Genomic DNA, 19,069 nt, shown 5'->3' with positions numbered 1-19,069 from the left:
CACACAAATAAAAAAACCTCCTCCAACTCTGAGCTGAATTCAAGGTGATTTGTGTGTTCTCAGCGTGTGGAGTAGCAGAGGGGGAGGATCCCCTGTGCCAATTGATACTGAACAAACCTTCCTTACAAACGATGAGCCTCAGAGACATTAAAGCGTGTGGATGAAGGAAGTCTGCCACAGGGGGACAGATGTCTCATGATTCTCTCACACTAGGCACACAGGACAGGTAGATTTATCGGCTGCATAGAAGGCAGAGGTTGGGAGAGGTGGATTTATGGCTTAAGGTTATGGATGAAAGTTAGGAGGGACGGAAGGCTTCTGAAGATGGGCAGTCTTTACACAACGTGGTGGCTGTACAATGCCGCTGAACGGTCTCCTTGTAAGTAGTTGAGAGAGTGAGCCTTACATGTTGCACATCTTACAACCAAATATGACATCCTTCTAAGAAAAAGGAGTGAAACAAGGCTAGGTGGTAGTGTGTGCAGACGGGGAGGCTGAGAATGCATGGCAAGGGGCTTCGGAGGGAGAGGCACTTGGAGGGAGTGTCTTGCTCCACAGGGTGCTTGTCCTTCCCACTGTGCCTGTGCGAACAGGCAGTGTATGAGCAGCTGATGGATCTGGACAGAGGATCCCCTCAGTCCCCAAGTCCCCGAGGAAAGCCACCACCAGTGACCTGTCGCTGCCCTCCAGGAATCCATCTGGTATAATGGTCTCCAGTTTAATTTCCTACCTGTGGCTCTCTCTGGTTGGCTCAGGCCGACTGAGTGGCCTGCAAGGACACAGTAGCACTAGGTAGATTCTGCAGAAGAGACAGAGCAACTGTTTTTGAGGGAGGCCAGAGGGAAACCCTGCTCCCCCGGGACACCTGTAAGGCTGAAGCCCTCACTCACTCCTGGACTTGGGATTTCTGCAGCCTTTCCCCGCCACATAAAGCATGCTTCCCATGTGTCAGCTCTTCTGAGGGAGCTGGGAACAGCCATCGAGTTCTCGGGGGGGGGGGCTATTTTTAGGGTTCATCTGTTCTTCCTATTGCTCCTCTAGATTCCATATTCTCCCTCCTTTGGGAGGCTAAAGATTCAAGTCATTCATCCTTCCCCAAGCTTGCAAGCTGTGCTGGCGCCCCCACCTCGCGGTACCACACCCTCTCTCTTGCCTCCTGGCTATGCTCACCGCCCCCCCCCCCCTGCTTCTCCAGCCCCACAGGCAGCAGGGGAAAGCAGGTTCTTTGTCTGACATCATCTTCCACTCCCCAGCCTGCTAAGAGTTACTCACTCAGGCAATCCCTGCTCCACCGGAGGAGACCGTCCAATTGCCAAGCAACCCACTGCTAGCCAATCAGGGAGCTCGGAGGTGATGTCATGGCGAGAGCCCAGCAGCGGTGCTGATGTTGAGAGAAGCCCAGGGTACCACTAATTGAGGGAGTGAGAAGAGAGCAGCTCTCTTCGGAAACCGGACTGCAGGTAAGTAGAACTCAGATGCGGATAATCGGAGGGCTTCTCAAACAAAAGAAAGAAACAAAATAGCAGCCGGAGAGGGGGAGAAGCGAAGGGGCTTGGTGTCTATTGTGTTGCCTTAGGCTTCACTCTGTCGATTAAACTTTGTCAAATCCTGAGGGAGAAGCAGGGTGAGGCAAAATGATGGCGCTTAAAGAGGGGTAACGGTGGGCTCTGGACATCGGTTTCGTTCCAAATGAGTGGGGCATGTCGGAGGTTTATGTTGAGTTATTTCTGCATAAAAGATGTTCTGCTTTAGAGAGAGGAAGGTCTGTGGGAGCTCAGCTTCCTCTGAGGCTGCTCCGAATGAAGACCCCAGTCTAGCTGAAGAAGCTCTGCTTTTGCCATTTTCATCTTTTTTTTTTCATTGTTGTTCTTGGTTTTTTCTTTCTCCTCTACCTCTGTGCAGTCTTACTTTTTCTCTCTCCGCCTTAAGGATACAGTGAGATCATCCCCTCTTGCTTGCCCCGCCCCACCCTGAGGTCAACCTAATTCTAACTGGCTCAGCCACTGGCTCTAAGGCAGAGAAGACAAGCTTGCAGGACCACACCCAGGTTCTCTGATCCTTGATCAGTTACAGTTAGCCCACCAACCCAGGAAGGAATTTTAGCGTCTTTTCTCCCTCTTTATCCCCATCCACGGATCCAGAGCTCTGATGTCCGGCAGAAAGCCGTGTCCCCACGTGGCAGTGCTGTCTTTGTTTTATTTCTCCCAAGATCACAGGTATCTAGGAGCACCACGGTTCTCAACCTGGACAGTTTGGGAGGATACTTTAGAGGACAGGTCAGACAGCCTTAGGTCATCCTATCTGAAGACCCCCAGGCAGGGATGATACCCTAGGTCCCAACACCAAGAGGGCAGCGTATGGGACGACCTGGCAATGACCTGCTGGAGTACTGAGGGGCAAAGGGTAGAGATGGAATGTGGTGGAATCTGTCTCCCCCGAGGCTGGGGCCCCTCAAGGAGGAGAGTTCTCCCTCAGGTGGGTGCTTGGGGGATGAGATCATGCACCAGATGTGGAAATATGACAGCAGTGGAGGGAAGCAAAGGCAGAGGGGGCAGGTCAGTGCACAGCCGGAAGACAGTCGCCATCTCCCAGTTCCCTGCCCTTGTCTCTTGCCCACCTTGCTCCCTGCCTTGCGGATAGAGCTGTGGTCTCGGTCCCTTCCCCAGCTGCCCGGATCCCTCTACCTGGTCCCAGACTTCTTCTTTTCCCCAGCTCCACCCAGTTACATCTGGAACAACTGGGAAGTGACTTGGGGGCTTTACCTGCTAGGGAGGTTCATCACAGAGCCTGCTGCCTTGTGGAAAGTGAGATCCCTATCACTGATGGCATTCAGGGGAAACTGGATGGCCGTGCCACAGAGACATCCTGGACATCTCTGTATGGCTGTGGAGGTTAATCCAGACCAGGGCCGTTGAACCAGGGCTGAAACCTAACTAGTGGGTAACAAAATCTATTTTGTAGAATGTAACTGATATTTTAAAAAAAAATAAAATTAGACAGCACAGAGTAGGAAAAAAGAACACACCTCGTATAATGGCTAGTGTTTCTTGTGCCTTTTTAGTTCTGTATTTTTGACTAGGTGTATATTTGTTTGTATGTGTGTGTTCTATCCAAATATACACATGTATGCTCCTGGCCTGGTATTCATATGTTGGCTCACACATAAAATCTAGCTTTTATTGTGGATTCCAGTCAATAAATAGTTGAGAATCATTAGGCTAAGTGACTTTTGATTGTCTCTTCCAGCCCCAAGCCTACACATTCATGGAAAATTCACTAGGCTGAACTTTTTTTTAATTTAAAAATTTTAATTGTAGCAAAGTGTAATCAACACCAAAATTGGTGGCTGTCTTCATTATTTTAAGTGAATAATGTTGTCCATGCGATTTTTCTTTCTTTTTCTTTCTTTCTTTCTTTTTTTTTTTGAGACAGAGTTTTTCTGTAGCTATGGAGGCTGTCCTGGAACTCACTCTGTAGACCAGGCTGGTCTTGAACTCACAGAGTCTTCGCCAACAGTGCTGGGGTTTAAGGTGTGCACCATCACTCAGCCTTCAGTGGACCTGTTATAGGTCCACTCCTTACCACCATTGCCCCATTGGCACCCCTCACTCGCTTTCCACCTTCGAATGTGTCTCCACCAGGCGCCTCCTAGCAAGGGACCCACTCATCATTTTCTGTCTTAATTTACTCGGTATGCGGTTCTCTGGTTTCTATCCATATTGCAGACGGTGTGCCCCTGTTCCCAGGCACCAGATAACTGACCCAAAGTTACAAGGAAATCTCAGTCTTGTTTAACCAGAAAGGCAATGCCATGTTCTGAAGGATTCCTAGAACTAGAGAATTTTGACCATATAGCATGCACACTCAGAACACTGTTGAACAGACATACCACAACCGCACCCTTATTCACGGTTTTGCCTTCCTTTGTCTCAGTTACCCAAGATCCATTACATCCAAAAATACTAAATGGGGAATTTTCAGGAAAAAAAAAACGAATTGAGAAGTTTAAAGTAACTTTTTACCAATATAATGTTATTATTACTTTATTTTTTAATTGCTGTTGTTGGTCTTTAATTGTGCCTTCTGTATAGACTCTATTTTATCAGAAGTTTACATGTATAAAAGTGAGATATGGTGTATTAGATAATTCAGCATTGTCTATGGTTCTAGACGTGCAAGGAACCTCTTGGGATGTCTCTTTCGCAGATAAGAAAGAAGGAAGGGAACTGGGAAGTGGGAGTGTCTTCCACTTAGGTTTGGACATTTAATAAATAACCATATTTGCTTTTTAGGAGTGAACTGGGTTGGCTGATGCTTAATCAAGAAGGATGAAGTTGTAGGGATGTGGTTCAGTGGTAGAGTGCTGTGAACCAGGCACAAGGTCCTAGGTTTAGTTGCTAGTGTTTAATACAAAACCAAACCAAACCGAGCATCAGAGACTATGAACAGATACAGAGAATAAGATGGTTGAACAGCAAATGCAGATTATGGGACAAGGAAAACAGAGCAAGTGGGAGAAGGTTAGAAGAGGGAATGATCTCTGCACCAAGCCAGCCATGTAGAGAGAAGGGGAAAACCCAAACTCACCTGTGGTCTTGATTTTAAACACCTGGATACTGAATCATCAAGATCATCACCAAAGAGAACCTGGTTTTATTTTTTCCCCCTGAAACACAAAGATCCTGTCTTTGTGTCCTACTTGGCCAGGACTTCAAGATTCAGTCCCCCAGACAATCCACAGAGACTCAGCGCTCTGTCCCGCACCCTTCTGTGCCAGGTCCTCCCTTGTGGAGGCTGTCACAAGTCAGGGCAGTCACACTCAGGCTTCTGCCCCTTCAGGTCTGGCTCTTTTCTCTGCTCCTTCCTCAATCCACTACTGTCCACACGGTCAGGCAGTAGGACCCTGTGGGAGGGGACTTTGGAAGAGACTCCTGGATCTGACTCTGTTGAATGAGGAGGCAATGTGCCTGTGTAGGAGTGTGGTGGGGGAGAGGGGGGGACATATGTGTGTGGGTGTGTGCATAGGTTTCTATGGCTTCCTTCTTCCTGTTGGGTCTAGAATGTAAAAGTCTAAATCCTGAAAACAAAAAAAACAACCCTACCCCAAAACCAAAATCAAATGCTTTTTTAAAAATGGCAGGGAAGGGTATTTTCTTGCTTGCTCGTTCCTCGCCCCTCCCCCGGATGATCATCTTGTAAATGGCTGTCTCGTGTTTGTATTGCAGGATTCGGAGGGGGGAGGGTGAAATGATTCTAAGTATGTGATAAACTTGGGGTGGGGGTGGGGTAGAAAAACCCCAGAGGGAAGTGCTGAGAGGATGAAGGAAAGTGGTAGCCTTCAGGAGCGAAGAGTCTCTGTTCCTTATGTGCAAAGTTAATGCCATGTGACCCTGTGTACAAAGGGGTGTGTATGGATACACACTGGGTACAAAGGGTGTGTATGGATACACACTGGGTGCAAAGGGTGTGTATGGATACACACTGTGTACAAAGTGGTGTGTATGGATGCACACTGGGTACAAAGGGGTGTGAATGGGTACACACTGGGTACAAAGGGTGTGTATGAATACACACTGTGTACAAAGGGGTGTGTATGGATACACACTGTGTACAAAGGGGTGTGTATGGATACACACTGTGTACAAAGGGTGTGTATGGCTGTACACTGTGTACAAAGGGGTGTGTATGGATGCATGCTCTGTAACATCTGCATTGCTGCTGTTAGGAATGAGGACATGCATGTTGCTCCCTGCACAGATGCCTGCAAGTGTCCTTGACTCCTGTGCCTTACCATGTGTCTGGGTCATACTCCCAGCATTTCAGCTTGCAGGCCTGATTGGAAACTCCTGTCCCGGACTTGACTTCTGGCAGTGATTCCTCCACATGTATTGAACTGGGAATAAAAATAGCCCAAGATGTCCCTTTACAGCGCATTATTTGGGGCTGTACATTTTCCGGCTGTGGTTCCCCATCCCCATCTCACCTCTCAGAAGGGCTGCGAGAGCTCCGAGGCCTTTGCAGACTCAGGTTTCCAGGCTTCTGCTGTAAACTGGGCAAATGTCCTGGAAGCCATCTGAGACTTCCTCTGACATCTGCTATGCACTCTCTAGGAGTTCTTGACCCATGAGCCTGGCACCGCTTCCCACCAGAGCCTTTGGAAGCCCTCAATGGGTGATTCACCAGTGACAGTCTCCAAAGCCAGTCACTCATACTGTGTTCTGTCTACCAGGTCCCTTCTGCATGGCCTACTTGTCTATGCTTGGTGGCGCTTTCTCCCTGTCTCCCTAAGGAAGCAGGTTCTGCATGAATCTGCCAGAGGCCAGCAGAGCCCCTGTAGAACTCCCAGAGGTCCCACCACTCAGTTTCCCTCCAGCACCAAACAATCTCTGGCCATTCCGGTACCTAAGAAAGAGCTTGGCACAGCATTTAATACTCAATAAATAGTGTGGAAAGAATGAAAACCACATTAGTGAAAAAAATAAATGATCTCCTTTTGATTTTTAAACACAATGACAATCAGAGCCTTGGGGCAGCAGGAAGTAAACAAGGAACCACAAGGTTCCTCTGTGGGAACATGATTTCAGCCCAAAGTGAAGATACGTGAAGCCTCTAGGGCAGCGCATGGCATCAGGACATAGAAGAGTGTCCGCTTGGAAGGGCCTCTCCTGCACTCTTGTGGTTAGAGGAGCTAGGCTAGAATTCATTACACCCACGCCCACGAAGTTCCCATCTTGAATGGGCGCCAGGATCCCTATATTTGTCTTTTAGAACCCTTGCCAGAGACAGCTCTATTTAAACCACTTGGACACGCATTAACTGCTGATCCCTCAAAAACAGCCCACGTGGGTTTCTCTAAACAGTCCAGTAGCAATAGCCAGGGATTTATCACAGCAACAAAGTACTTATCCACTCTGCCCCCTGGGTGGGCAGTTCGAGACACTCCAGGGTTGGACATATGCAGGGTAAGCGGCCACATCTCTCTGGAGCACTCAGCACACTGCTGTGTTTCCAGGTCACTAGCTGATCCCAGAAAGCCTAGAGCCTTGGTGCCGCCACAATATCCTACAACGGTGTCCCTTCTAGGAACCCATTTCTATACTGAGGGCAGCTCTGCAGACTCCAGTGTGGGCTGTTGTCCCATTCAAGAAGGTGAAAGGGGCCCAGGACAAAGGGGGAAAGGCTCACACACTGGACCCCAGGACCTTACATTCTGGTTCTTCCTCTACCAAGAGCTCACCGTGTAACCTCAAGATCCCTTGTCCCCAGCGAGCCCAGGATTGACATCTTAGACCGAGTCAGTCTGGGTAGTCAAGTGCAACACAGTATCTAGGGCCGACCTAGCTTCTTCTCACCAAACCATTCTTATCTAGCTGTCACTGGGAGGTCTCAGATGCCCCTCATGGGGAGCTATCAGCCTTGCGATGGCCTGTTTACCTGGTTTCTGGTATCATGAGAAGGACTTCATCTATCCACTTTAGCTATCTTTTCATTTCTCTTCCAGCTAGAAGGTTTCTCTCCAGTCCTCAGCCTTGGCTCCGCCTCTTCACCATCAGCCACACCCACTTAATTTGCTTCTTGGGTTGTGTCTGATTGTGTTCTTGGTTGCCTGGTTGCTTGGGTGCTCACAGATTTACTCTATTAAAGATGCTAGTGTTTTAATACAACAGCAGAAAAGTGAGATTATTTGTGTTTTCATACACAGTTACTTAGATACTGGCATTGTGTGGAGATCAGTTTATAATTAGGGCAGCAGCGCTGGGTGTGACTCCAGAGTGTGACTCAGTCTAGGCAGGTTCCCCAATACTCTGACCATGGCTTCCAGTCACCCCTCCTAGTCTTGTCCCTAAGGTGATATGACCAGATACACCTCTTAGCCATAATGTTAGATTCTAAACACATGGCGTGAAGCCAGTTTGCTGCTGTCTTCCTTAGGGGCTGTTGAAGGGCTAGGATTGGCCTCTGCCTTAACAGCAAGGATGGGAAGAGGCTTGGGATGGGCCTGGGGTGTGCTTAGCATTGTGGCTGCCTTCTGATGCTCAAATGTCTGATGTCATGGGTCATGCTCTTCCTGATAGGTGAGCTCTGCCTTGCCCCTCTGCTGGCCACTATTGCCTCTTCTTTTTGCCTCCATGAGTTCTAGCATTCTGTGCTCTGACCTGTGGTGTAACACTCCCTACTTCTCTTCCTGGTACACTCAGTGGTCCCCACCTCTAGGCTGTGTGCTGTTATGACATGATGGTGTGACCACAGCTACACAGAAGGAGCCATACTACAGGCAGAAGGCTGGGAGAGGTGGGTTTGACTAGCTGCCACCAAGCACTGATGCCACAAGCTAATAATGGGGAAAGCCAGGCTCCCTACTGTGACTGCCACCCTCAGGGGCTTAAAGTTGCTTTGTATTGCTGTTCTCTCCAGAAAGCGTTGCCCATGGTGTCTTATGTAGCCTTTCCCAGAGTGCCTCTTGAGTCTTGACTACAGTAGAAATGGCTATGTTTAAAAACTAGCTGTTGAGAATCAGTAGAAGAACCATGGGTTTGTCATGTACTGAGACTATTGGAGCTGGCATATCCCCCACCACATAAGGAGTTTACGAGTTCAAAACCACCTTGTCAAAAGACTTTAAGGAGAATCCTTACTTGCACTTTCCAGCTCGGTGTCTCTAGGCATTCCTTGACTTGTGGCTGCATCATCTGGTCTCTGCTTCTGTTCTCACACATAAGCCCACTTGGGTCATCAAGGATGCTCTCTCTCATCTTGACGTTATCAATCACATCTGCAATGTTTTGTTTTCTTCACGTAAAAGTACATTCACGATGTTAGGGTATATGCATGCTCCTTATTCAACCCAGGAAACTGAACAGGCTTAAAAAGGTCACCTTATTTTTCTGAGCCTTGACCCCTTCACTTATGAGAATTTCTACCCTTCCAAAAGGCAACTGTGAAACTTGCAGTGAGTGTTTCACGAAGCAATTCTCTGTGTCTGTGAGTTTTAACTGTGCAGGCTCTAACTGCCCAGGGCTGAGATCTGTGACAAGTTCCTTGTTACTCTGTAACATCCCCTGATCCCTGCCCTGGCCTTTCCCTGGCTTTCCAACTTTCTTTGTGTTCCAATGACTCATAGCCCAGGTTTTCCCATATAGAAAGTACCTGTGTACATGCTTAGAAAAAATTAATTCCTTCCCATCTCTAGGCTAGACTGGCCTTTTCTGTGTCCTTGGGACCACCAGGGACAAGAAGCAGGTGTCTTGCTCTTCCATTTGTCACCAGGTAAGAGTTTATAATTCAGAAGCTCTGGGTCTGGACCCAGGTGGATCCCTTTAGAGCTCTGTGACCCTGGGCAGGTTTCTTAGAGTCTGGACTGCAGCTTCTTCCTCTGATTCCAAAGATGATGGCATCCGCCTTGTTGGTACAACTTCGGCTCATGTGAGGATCGACTGGGAGAAAATTTACAGTGTTTTATGTGTCTAGGGTCTTGCCACTTGAGCTCAAACCAAGAACATGCCCCCACATGACTGCACCTGCTCATTTCTCTTCTTTCTTGAATGGGTGTTTTCTTCCTCTTCTCCCTGTTCCCTCCTCCCCTTCTGACCTATTGATCAAGGTCCTAGGTCTCTGCCTACCCCGGCCAACATTTCTCATCTAGTCAATCTCCTCTTCAATCGCTCTGGACCTAAATGAATGCTGGGCTCCTGACCAAGGACTTTGTCCCCAGGCACCAGGCCTGTCTCCACATTCAGGGGGACTCACTGGTACCATCAGGACCAGCCTGACACTATAGAGAAAGGCCTATTGTGTTGGCAGCAGAAAGCTTTGGCAGGGTCTTTGGCTGGCAAACGGAGAACAGAGTCTTCTAAGGGAGGCTGGGTTTGCTTCAAATCTGCGCTCGATTACTCTCTCTCAGTCTTGACAAACAGGGCTGGGGAGAGCCACCCTGATACAGTGGGTAGAAGAAGGGTGTTTCCTGGTTGCTGGGTGCCAGGTGCCGGGTTCCGGGTTCCGGGTGCTGGGCAGAGTTTGTCCCATTTCACAAGTGCAAGTCTGTGCAGAATAAAGACTGTGAGCACAAGGTTTAGGTTTGCAAAGTGATGGGGTGAGATGGCACTTGTCATCAACTCTGCAGCAGTCTGGTTTTGAGGCTAGAACTGGACCTACTACCCCACCCCACCCCCAGGACCTCCTGTCTATGTGGGCCTTGGTCCCCAGAAGGGGGATAGACTCACTACCTAAATAGAAGGATTTCAAGTCCCTGTGTCTCCTGAGGATGAAGGGATATAGTATTAATATTAGTCTCTTGGCTCATATCACTCTGCCCTGGCACAGTAACCATCAAAGGTGGTCAAATACCAAGCAGTCTCCATGCCAAGCACTCACCACTGGTCCTCAGTGGAGCCCTGTTCCCTCTCATCTCCCAGGTATTCCCAGGCAGTCACACTACACAGGGAGACAGATAAATACCCCTGAGAGGTGAAGCTGGGGCAACCCATATTTACACGCTCTGACGCCTCAGAGTCAGTTGTGAAGAGATCCTTTGTTTGTGAACTAAATCTGCCTGGGCAGATGTGGAGGAGAGTGTGGGGGGAGGGGAGTGGAAGCTAGAGAGGGGAGACCTGGAGGTCATAGCAGATACAGTATCCCCAAGATTCCCTTGGTGCTTAAAAGGGCCGTCTTTAATGGTAAGCACCTGTCAATTGAACTGGTCTCTCTTTTTCAGGGTTGGGATCGTGTTCTGAGGTGGCAATAGGCATTTGCTGTGACTTTCAGTCAGTCCAATCACCAGATTTCAGCCACCATGACCCTCGCAGGTAGGTACATGCATCGCTCGGTGACGGACACTATAGCGCAAGCCATTTGTCTGTCTGTCTTTCTTTCTCTGTGTTCCTGTGTGCCGAGATGCATGTGTATATGTGACACTTTTGCGCATGGCATATATGCCTGTCCACAGGCGTGGAGAGGCCAGAGAACAATGCCAGGTGTCATTTCTCTGGATCCATTCATCTTGCTGTGTTTAGAAAGGCTCTCTCATTGGCCAGACACTTGTTGATACGGATAAACTGACTGGCCAGCTAGTGCCAGGGGTCTTCTTGTTCCTGCCTCCCAGTGGCTTTTACCTGTGAGTGTCGGAAATCAAAACTTGGTCTCGCAAGGCAAGCGTGTTGCCAGCTCCCCAGCCTCTTTCTCTGTGCATGAGCTCCTACAGATGCATAGGAAGAGAGGGTGGCGAGGCAGAGGCAAAGTCATTTCTGGGTGTCGAGTGGGATCCCAGCTAAATTTTTCTACCTTATTTACTCATTTGCATATGATTAAAAAATTTAAAATAATATCTTTTATCATAGTGTTGAAATTATGCTTTCAGGTTTTTAAGAGAAAATGAGCATGGGGTGGGGTTGGTTCTCAGGGGTTCTCGCATGTTGTGCATAAAACAGGGTTCAGTGGGGGAAGGCTGGCAGGGGCCACCATGATGACCTGTGGCTTCCAGAGAGACTCCTGCTGTCAGGGGCACATTTTTTCCTCTGTGGACAGCCACTCCCCTGGTTTGATTCCTGTGCTGGGAAGTTGTAAGGAGACTGCCAATCTGACTTCCTCTAGAGAAAGCCTGGACCCCAAGGAGAACAGCAAGGAAGTCCCCTGTATTAACTGCTTGGCCCTTTAGGCAGCCATGCCAAATACTTTCAGCAGAACGAAGATTCAAGGACCTGGTTTGTCCCTGGGTGGAAGTAGGAGATGGCGATGGGGACCAGGGTGGGGACACTGGCATCTGGGGTCTTTTCTAGAGGATACTTTGCATTTGGTATTGAGAGAAGAATAGGGCCAGCTATGTGAAGTGGAAGGTCAAATTTCAAGCCTGAGGAGCCCCAGACTTGGGTACTTTGGAGCCAGAAAGCCTGGGCTGACTCATGGAAGCACTGGTTTGTTCTCTGGTAGCCTACAAGGAGAAGATGAAGGAGCTCCCACTGGTGTCTCTGTTCTGCTCCTGCTTCCTGTCTGATTCCCTGAATAAATCATCCTACAAATATGAAGGTGAGTGGCGGTTCAGCTGGGAAAGGGAAGGGCGGAGGCTTCTGTGTCCTGTGTTTGTGGGTGCCCCCCTCATTGATCCTTCCATCTCGTTAAACTGTTCTGGTCATAGTGTGTCTTCTTTCCCAGATCCTGAGGGGGTCCAAGGCCAGGGGATGTGGCCTGGGGTGCCAGGTAGCAGCCAGGGGTCTGGATTGGGCCCTCTGGAAGCACTTGCTCTTACGGTCCCTTTTGCACACTCCTTGAATGAATTGATGCCACAGAGGCTGCAAGGACAAGGATAAAGACACAGAACAGAAAAGAAAACTTGGTGTGCTCAGCAGGACTTCCAGGGACAGACAGAGATGTTCCCAACAGCCCCGAGGTGGAAAGAGCACTTCCTGCCTGGTGACAGTAGCTATGTCAGAGTCCCCAAACCCTGTCACAGAGTACTGGATGGCCACGCTCTCACAAGGAGTGGTCAGGGGTCAGTCAGGTCATCTCTTCGTTTCCGGTTGCAAGGAAGGGGTTGGGTTTGGTCCATCAATGAGAAAGGTGGTGTTTGGATGACCTGAGACCATTTTTTCCATTTAGGCTGGTGTGGGAGACAGTGTAGGAGAAAAGGTCAAAGCCAGCGGAAAGGCAGTGCTGACTGGAGAGAAAGAAGAGAACAGGGTAGGCGGGAGCCAGGGGAGAGGTCCACAGGCCGTCAGAGGGACCAGGGCAAGGAGGGACTGGAGGTGGGCGGTGGGCGAAATGAACTGATGTCTGTCACCAGTGAGGAACAGCAACCGCTGGCCTTCCTGCAGCTCCTGGGATCCTTGCCCAGGGATCCCCAAACCTTACTCTGGCAAAGTCACTGGCCTTAGGGTCCGGTGTTCAGGATCCCCCAAAGCCTAGTCATCGGTGTGCCTTGGGACCCCAGCTTCCCTATGTCTGTGTGCATGTGTGCATGCTCGTTGGGTCCCCAGGTGCTCCTCGGCAGGTAAGCAGCCCCAATTCTGCCCTCTATAGCAGATACTGTGGACCTGAACTGGTGTGTCATCTCTGACATGGAAGTCATTGAGCTGAACAAGTGCACCTCGGGCCAGTCCTTTGAAGTCATCCTGAAGCCACCGTCCTTTGACGGGGTGCCGGAATTTAATGCCTCCCTCCCCCGACGGCGAGACCCATCACTAGAAGAGATTCAGAAGAAACTCGAAGCGGCGGAGGAGCGAAGGAAGGTTAGTACAGATCTTTTTTATCTTGCTTTCTTTCACCCCAGTGTGAGCAGGGAGGAGGAGCGACGCAGTGTTTCTGAGGTGGGTAAGGACGGACAGTGAACCTGAGAATGTTTAGACAGCGCATCCCGAATGCTGTGCGTAGGCTGAGACACTCGTACCCCGAAGGATACAAGACCATGAATGTGCACTGGGTGAGCTTACAGTTTGCTTAGTGGCTTGGGTGTCACATTCCTCTCACAGCTGACCTTGTATTCAACTTCTTTGTTTCCTGTTGATTCTCATGGCTCAACTCAGGTGCCATCTTATCATGAGCGTTTTTTTCACCTTTCAAGAAAAAAAGTTATCCATTGAGTTCTGCGGCCCCTCCCTTTACCTCCAAGGCATTTATCACAGGCAGGGCTAGGTTTCAGTTATTTATAAGAAGCATGTTTATGTCTAGTAGGCTATTTGCTCCCTTCCCGGGGGTGTCTGGAGCTATGAATGACTTGAGGTTAATATAAGATTACTTAGCATTTGTGAATGAATGAATGGGCGAAAGAACGAATAACAAAAATGAGAGAAAAGATTCTGAAGCTATTTAGAAAAGGGCTAAGAAAGTCCAAGATGATGGAAAGCTTTGCAGGTGGTCCCGAGGCATTGCTTCCTGTTCCTGGGCTAGAGCACCAGGTTCAGGGATGGATCTCATTTGGGTGTGGCGCTGTTCAGCCCTATGGGAGAAATCCACCCTTAAGCGTCTTTCTCTTTCTTGGGCTCCCCTAGTACCAGGAAGCGGAGCTCCTGAAACACCTAGCAGAGAAACGGGAGCACGAGCGAGAGGTGATCCAGAAAGCCATCGAGGAAAACAACAACTTCATCAAAATGGCAAAAGAGAAGCTGGCCCAGAAGATGGAATCCAATAAGGAGAACCGGGAGGCTCACCTGGCCGCCATGTTGGAGCGGCTGCAAGAGAAGGTAAGCTATCCTGGATTGGCAGGAGGCTCCTTCGAAGGCAAGTACACGTGACCTACATCACTCTGCAGGAAGCAGCCTCTGCAGGCATGGAAATGTTTCCATCAGGCAGGGTCCTCGTCGTTCTAGGGGTAGGATTCGGGAAGTCACAGGCAAGAAACATACGCCATTCCTTGGGTGGCCTCAGGGGGGATTTCCTAGGGTTTTAAAGCTGGTGTTTATGACTGTCTCAGGAGCTTGCTGGCACCCTACTTTTCTAGAGAAAGCCCGTCTAGTGCAAGTATCTACGGAAGGACCTATGTCTGCACATTTCTGGCTTCATCCTTGAATGGGCAGATTTGGCTTTATGAAAGATGCTAACTTGAGCATGGCTCTGAGCCAGGGGCACAACAAGCTTGGTTGCCAGTGGCACAGGAAAGAGGATTCTCCCCAGAGCTCTTGATAAGGGCCAGAGAACAGTCGGTTTTCCCCAATAGTCTGCCTTTGTCAATAACCAAAGTGTCACCCGCATCCGAGGTGTGAGAGACTGGGGTTGGTCCTCCGTGTCTTTCTCTGGAAGACATGCTGGCCTCCTTCTCTGAATCCCAGGCTGCCTCAGTCTCTCCTGCAGCTCCTGGGAAGCTTTAGCTCTGTGTTTTATTTCCAGGAGCCGCCTGCTGCGCGGTGACTCCCGGGACCGATCGGTGGCCTCGTCCCATGGTGAGCAGCGTGGTCCTTATTTCTTCCCGCCTACCCACCTAGAACCTCAGGCCCTTGGCAACATTTACTAGAAAAGATCTGGCTTCATCCAGGAATGTGAGCTGCCCAGGTTCTGGAGTTGGCCAGCAGGTGGCAGCCCCATGCTCTGCCAGTCAATTCCACAAGGGACAGCAAGATTTCCCTTCTTTCGGGAGGGACATAGTCTGGGTCTGACTTAGGGTTGTTGCGGTTAATGAGAGATACCGTAAGAAAACCTAACAGTGCCTTTTCTTTTCCATACCGTGTCTCATGTATCCAAGGCTGGCTTCAAACTGGCTATGTAGGTAGCTGAGGATAGCCTGGAAATTCTGATCTTCTTGCCTCCACCTCCCAAGGGCAGGGACTCCGTGTGTGTGCCACTAAGCCTGTTTTATGGAGTGTTGGGAGTTAAACCCAGGGCTCTGTGTTTGCAAAGGTAGGCGCTCTACCAACTGAGCCACAGCTCCAGCCCCAAGACAAATTCTTGACGAAACTTCAGTTTGGATGGGAGAGTTATAGGCTTACAGACCCGATCTAAACAAGTTACAAAACTAGATTGTATCAGAGTTTGTTTATAAAAACCCCTTAATTTTTATTGCAACACGGTCATCACAAGTCTATGAGGTAAGCAGGACAGGTGTCATTCTTAGTTCAGATGAGGAAGTCATTCCTGAGGTCAGATGATTCACTGAGATGCATACAGCACACAAACAGTAGCGCTGGCCTCGGCCCCTTGTCAGCTACAAGCGGCTGCTTTCTTGCCTGTCTCAGAGAGATTGTCCTAGTTTTGCCTCACAAGTTTGCAACAGCCAGGGGTTCTTTGGAGACCAAGCAAGCAGAGGCCAGAAACCTAGGGCTCTGCATAGCAACCCCCTTGGAAACAGAGGTGGAGCTGGAGGTGGAGACAAGGCTGTCTGAGGAACGACAGCTATGTACTTCAAGAAGATGCTAAGAATTAAGATGCCAGATGAGACATTTGACAGGACATCTTTCCTCTGGGACCTTGGTCCCCACTCGTAATTACTCACAGGAGGAAGCAGGAGGCAAGGTTGAGAGCTAGGCACAGGGTTTCCCACTATACCTCTCGGTTCACGGACCAGGGATACCTTCAGCATCAACAACGCTGTCTCTGTGTGGGTATTATGACCAGAATTCTTAGGCATTAAAAACCCAGTCCAGACTTACTACCTGGCTCTCTAGAGGCAAAGTCTGAGGAATCTGTGGGCTTCAGGTCATGTGATACACATCAGAGTTTGAGAATTCAGGCTTTCAGCCTGTGGAAATTTTTAAGACCTCTGGAGGGATACACTCGTAGGTGAAGATGTATCTTAGGAACCTTAGTGGCCTTAGTGGGTCTATTACATGTTATTCTGCCATCCAGATGTGGTAATACCAGATCACTGAGCAAGGACACAAATATTTGTCTACTGAGCTGGGATGATGTGGAGGGCAGGTGTGGCGTGGTCCCATGAGTAGACACTTGTCAGAGTTTGGGAGGTGAACCGGCTGTGCATCCTTATCCCCATCGGAAAGATCCAAGAACTTGACGCCTGGTTAGATAAAACAGTCAGCTAAGGCCACACAGCTGTCTGGGGACAGGAAGGCAGAGCTTGTCTTTTGGCCGAACTCTGCAGGTCCCACAGCTGGCTGGGGATGGGATGGGAGGGCAAATCTAGTCTTTTGGCTAGAGTTTGTTATGAAACAAATGAAGGCTGTCACCCAACACGTGTAAGGGAGTCTGTTGTCTGGAGTCAAGCACTATTTCCCAACAGTTCTCCGTCAGTATGTAACCCGAGAGTCCACCTTCAGTTAGTAGTCTAAGACAACGCCAAAGAGAGGCGAGAGGAATAACGCATCTGTGATGTGTCAGGGATGCTGGCCACGGGCTGATTCTTTTCCCATTCCCCTGAAACTGGCTGTTCCAAGTGGCTCCTTATATTTAGTCAAGTCAAGTGGCCATTCCAAGTGCCAGAGTGACCAGTGGAGGTAGAAAGAGCCTACGTACGCTGTCTCAGAGTCCTACATGATATGGGGTCTCACTGGTCCATGGGCTCTGTGTACTTGTAGGCGTACACACCTGTGTCCTGCATCTTACTTGCCTCCTTCCACCCCTCTCAGGATGGCTTCGCCGACAGCTCTGCTCTGCCTGTGGTTACCAAGCTTCGCTTTCCCGTTCTCTTGCCCTCTGACCTCCCCTGGCAGCCTTGTGTGACCTGCCCTTGTCCCTCCCTTCCTTCCCAGGACAAGCACGCGGAGGAGGTGCGGAAGAACAAGGAGCTGAAGGAAGAGGCCTCGAGGTAAAGCCCAGAGGCCAAGGAAGCTTCCAGGACAGCCAGACGGCTCCCACAGCAACCTGGTTCCAGCAGCCTCGGCTGCTGGCTGCTCTCCCAGCACTGGGGTTTGGGGGGAGGGGGGTGGCCAAGGGGCGTTTCCTCTGCTTTTGGTGTTTGTATATGTAAAGATTGACCAGTGAAGCCATCCTATTTGTTTCTGGGGAACAATGACGGGGTGGGAGAGGGGACAGAAGGAGAGAGTGTCGAAAAGGAGGTAGAGATGAGCCCATGGACATTGTGACACTGTCCACTGACTGAAGACTTGGGCCAAGGCCCCCGCTTTTCACGGCTCTGCCTGGACACCGGCCTCCAGGTTCTGAGTGGAGAGAAGATGAGAACCGAGGCAGAAGTTCAGAGTGAAGGGCAGAGTCCTGGTGGGGTAATGGCTGCAGGGCCAGCAGGACAAGCCCATCTGGATGGAGTGAGACCTGCCCTTCAGTGGGTGGTATAAGCTCTGTGTGTGTGTGTTAATTGTCATCTTCTGATCATCATGACCAATGAAACATTTACTTCAAGTCTCCAGCTCTTTATTTCCTGAATTTGCTCTTTGCAAATGGGTAGAATGTTCTAGAAATTTGGATTCCCCTCCCCCATCTGATGGCAGGTGTCTTCGATTTTTTCCAAATAAATATCCAATGCACTGAGTGAGGAGGGTTAGTTCAAGTTAGACACTGGAATTACTAGAGGTTTTCTCTTCTCTCTCCTTTTAAACCCATTTTGTGGGCTGTTCCTTAGTGATGGAGTGCATTGAAGTGATGAGAAAAGAAACGGCGCCTTTTTTAGCTTCCGACTGACATCCTACTGTAGTCCAAAGGATTCACTGTATGAAGAGAAATATTAGCCTGTGCAAGCTGCGCTAGCAAACTGCCTTAGGCAGGGCAATATGTAAACAGCAGAAACTTACTGCTTACAGTTCTTGAGGTGGGAAGGTGGAGATTAATGTGGCTGGTGAAAAGCTACTACTTTCTGCTGAGAAAATATACATGGTGCCCCCTTGCTGTGTCCTCTTGTGGCGAAGGAGTGAAGGGGCTCCATGCAGCTTCTTCTAGAAAGACATTCATCCCATTCATGAGGGGAAACCCTGGCCCAATCCTCTCCCAAAGGCTCCATTGCTTGATATCATTTATTTGGGTATGATGTTTTAATATTTGACTTTTATTATTTATTGGGAACAGCAGCATTCAGACATAGCAGAAGCCCTCACCAAGGACTTGACTTGAGATTCCAGACAGATCACAGAACACCAGTGAGGAAAGGTACTGTCTATTAGAAGAAAGCAGAAGGCCATGTTCTCTAGGACACTGGACTGAGCTGCAGGGGACCCTTCTGACTATCTTCTGAAAATAGGAATGGGGTAGAGTCTGTATGAACCAGATCCCAGTGCATCTCCACACCTTGTCTTCTACCCTGTGTGGTTTTGTTCAGCTTTGCAAATAAACTCTTTAGTGTTGCCTTAATATTCTTTTGGCAGTACTGTTATAAGTGAGCTTCAAATTAGGATAGAATAACCAGAGGCTCAAAGGTGTTGGTGATTATGGAGATGGTTGGTGATGGTGGTGGTGGTGAAGGTGATGGTGATGATGGTGGTGATGATAATAGTGGTGGTGATGATGGAGATGGTGATGATGGTAGTGGTAATGGTGGTAGTAAAAATGATAGTGGTGATGGTGGTCATAGTGATGGTGGTGGTGATGATAGTGGTGATGGTGGTAATGATAATGGTGATGGTGGTGGTGATGATGATGGTGGTGATGATGATGGTGGTGGTGATGATGATGGTGGTGTTGAAGATGATGGTGATGATAATGGTGGTGGTGATGGTGATGGTGGTGATGATGATGGTGGTGATGATGA

General features: G+C 49.2%; 1 protein-coding gene across 4 annotated transcripts; it reads left to right on the top strand.

Moving 5' to 3' along the window:
• Window positions 1–1,426: 1,426 nt before the first annotated feature.
• Stmn4 (stathmin 4) lies at window positions 1,427–17,369 on the top strand. Of its 4 annotated transcripts, none has more exons than XM_050152289.1 (7): window positions 1,427–1,460; window positions 10,712–10,802; window positions 11,923–12,018; window positions 13,012–13,217; window positions 13,977–14,168; window positions 14,812–14,864; window positions 17,124–17,195. In XM_050152289.1, the coding sequence occupies exons 2-6, from the start codon at window positions 10,790–10,792 to the stop codon at window positions 14,830–14,832; spliced, it is 528 nt and encodes a 175-aa protein (XP_050008246.1). In that variant the 5' UTR covers window positions 1,427–1,460; window positions 10,712–10,789; the 3' UTR covers window positions 14,833–14,864; window positions 17,124–17,195. The 4 variants fall into 4 exon arrangements, with proteins under 4 accessions (XP_050008246.1, XP_050008245.1, XP_050008244.1 ...); XM_050152288.1 differs by having other exon boundaries at window positions 13,009–13,217; XM_050152287.1 differs by lacking the exon at window positions 14,812–14,864 and having other exon boundaries at window positions 17,124–17,369.
• Window positions 17,370–19,069: the final 1,700 nt, after the last annotated feature.

This window comes from Alexandromys fortis, unplaced genomic scaffold, assembly GCF_014885135.2.
Source record: "Alexandromys fortis isolate MF-2015 unplaced genomic scaffold, M_Fortis_MF-2015_v1.1 scaffold_75, whole genome shotgun sequence".
NCBI lineage: Eukaryota > Metazoa > Chordata > Mammalia > Rodentia > Cricetidae > Alexandromys > Alexandromys fortis.
This window is presented reverse-complemented; position numbering and strand designations above follow the sequence as displayed.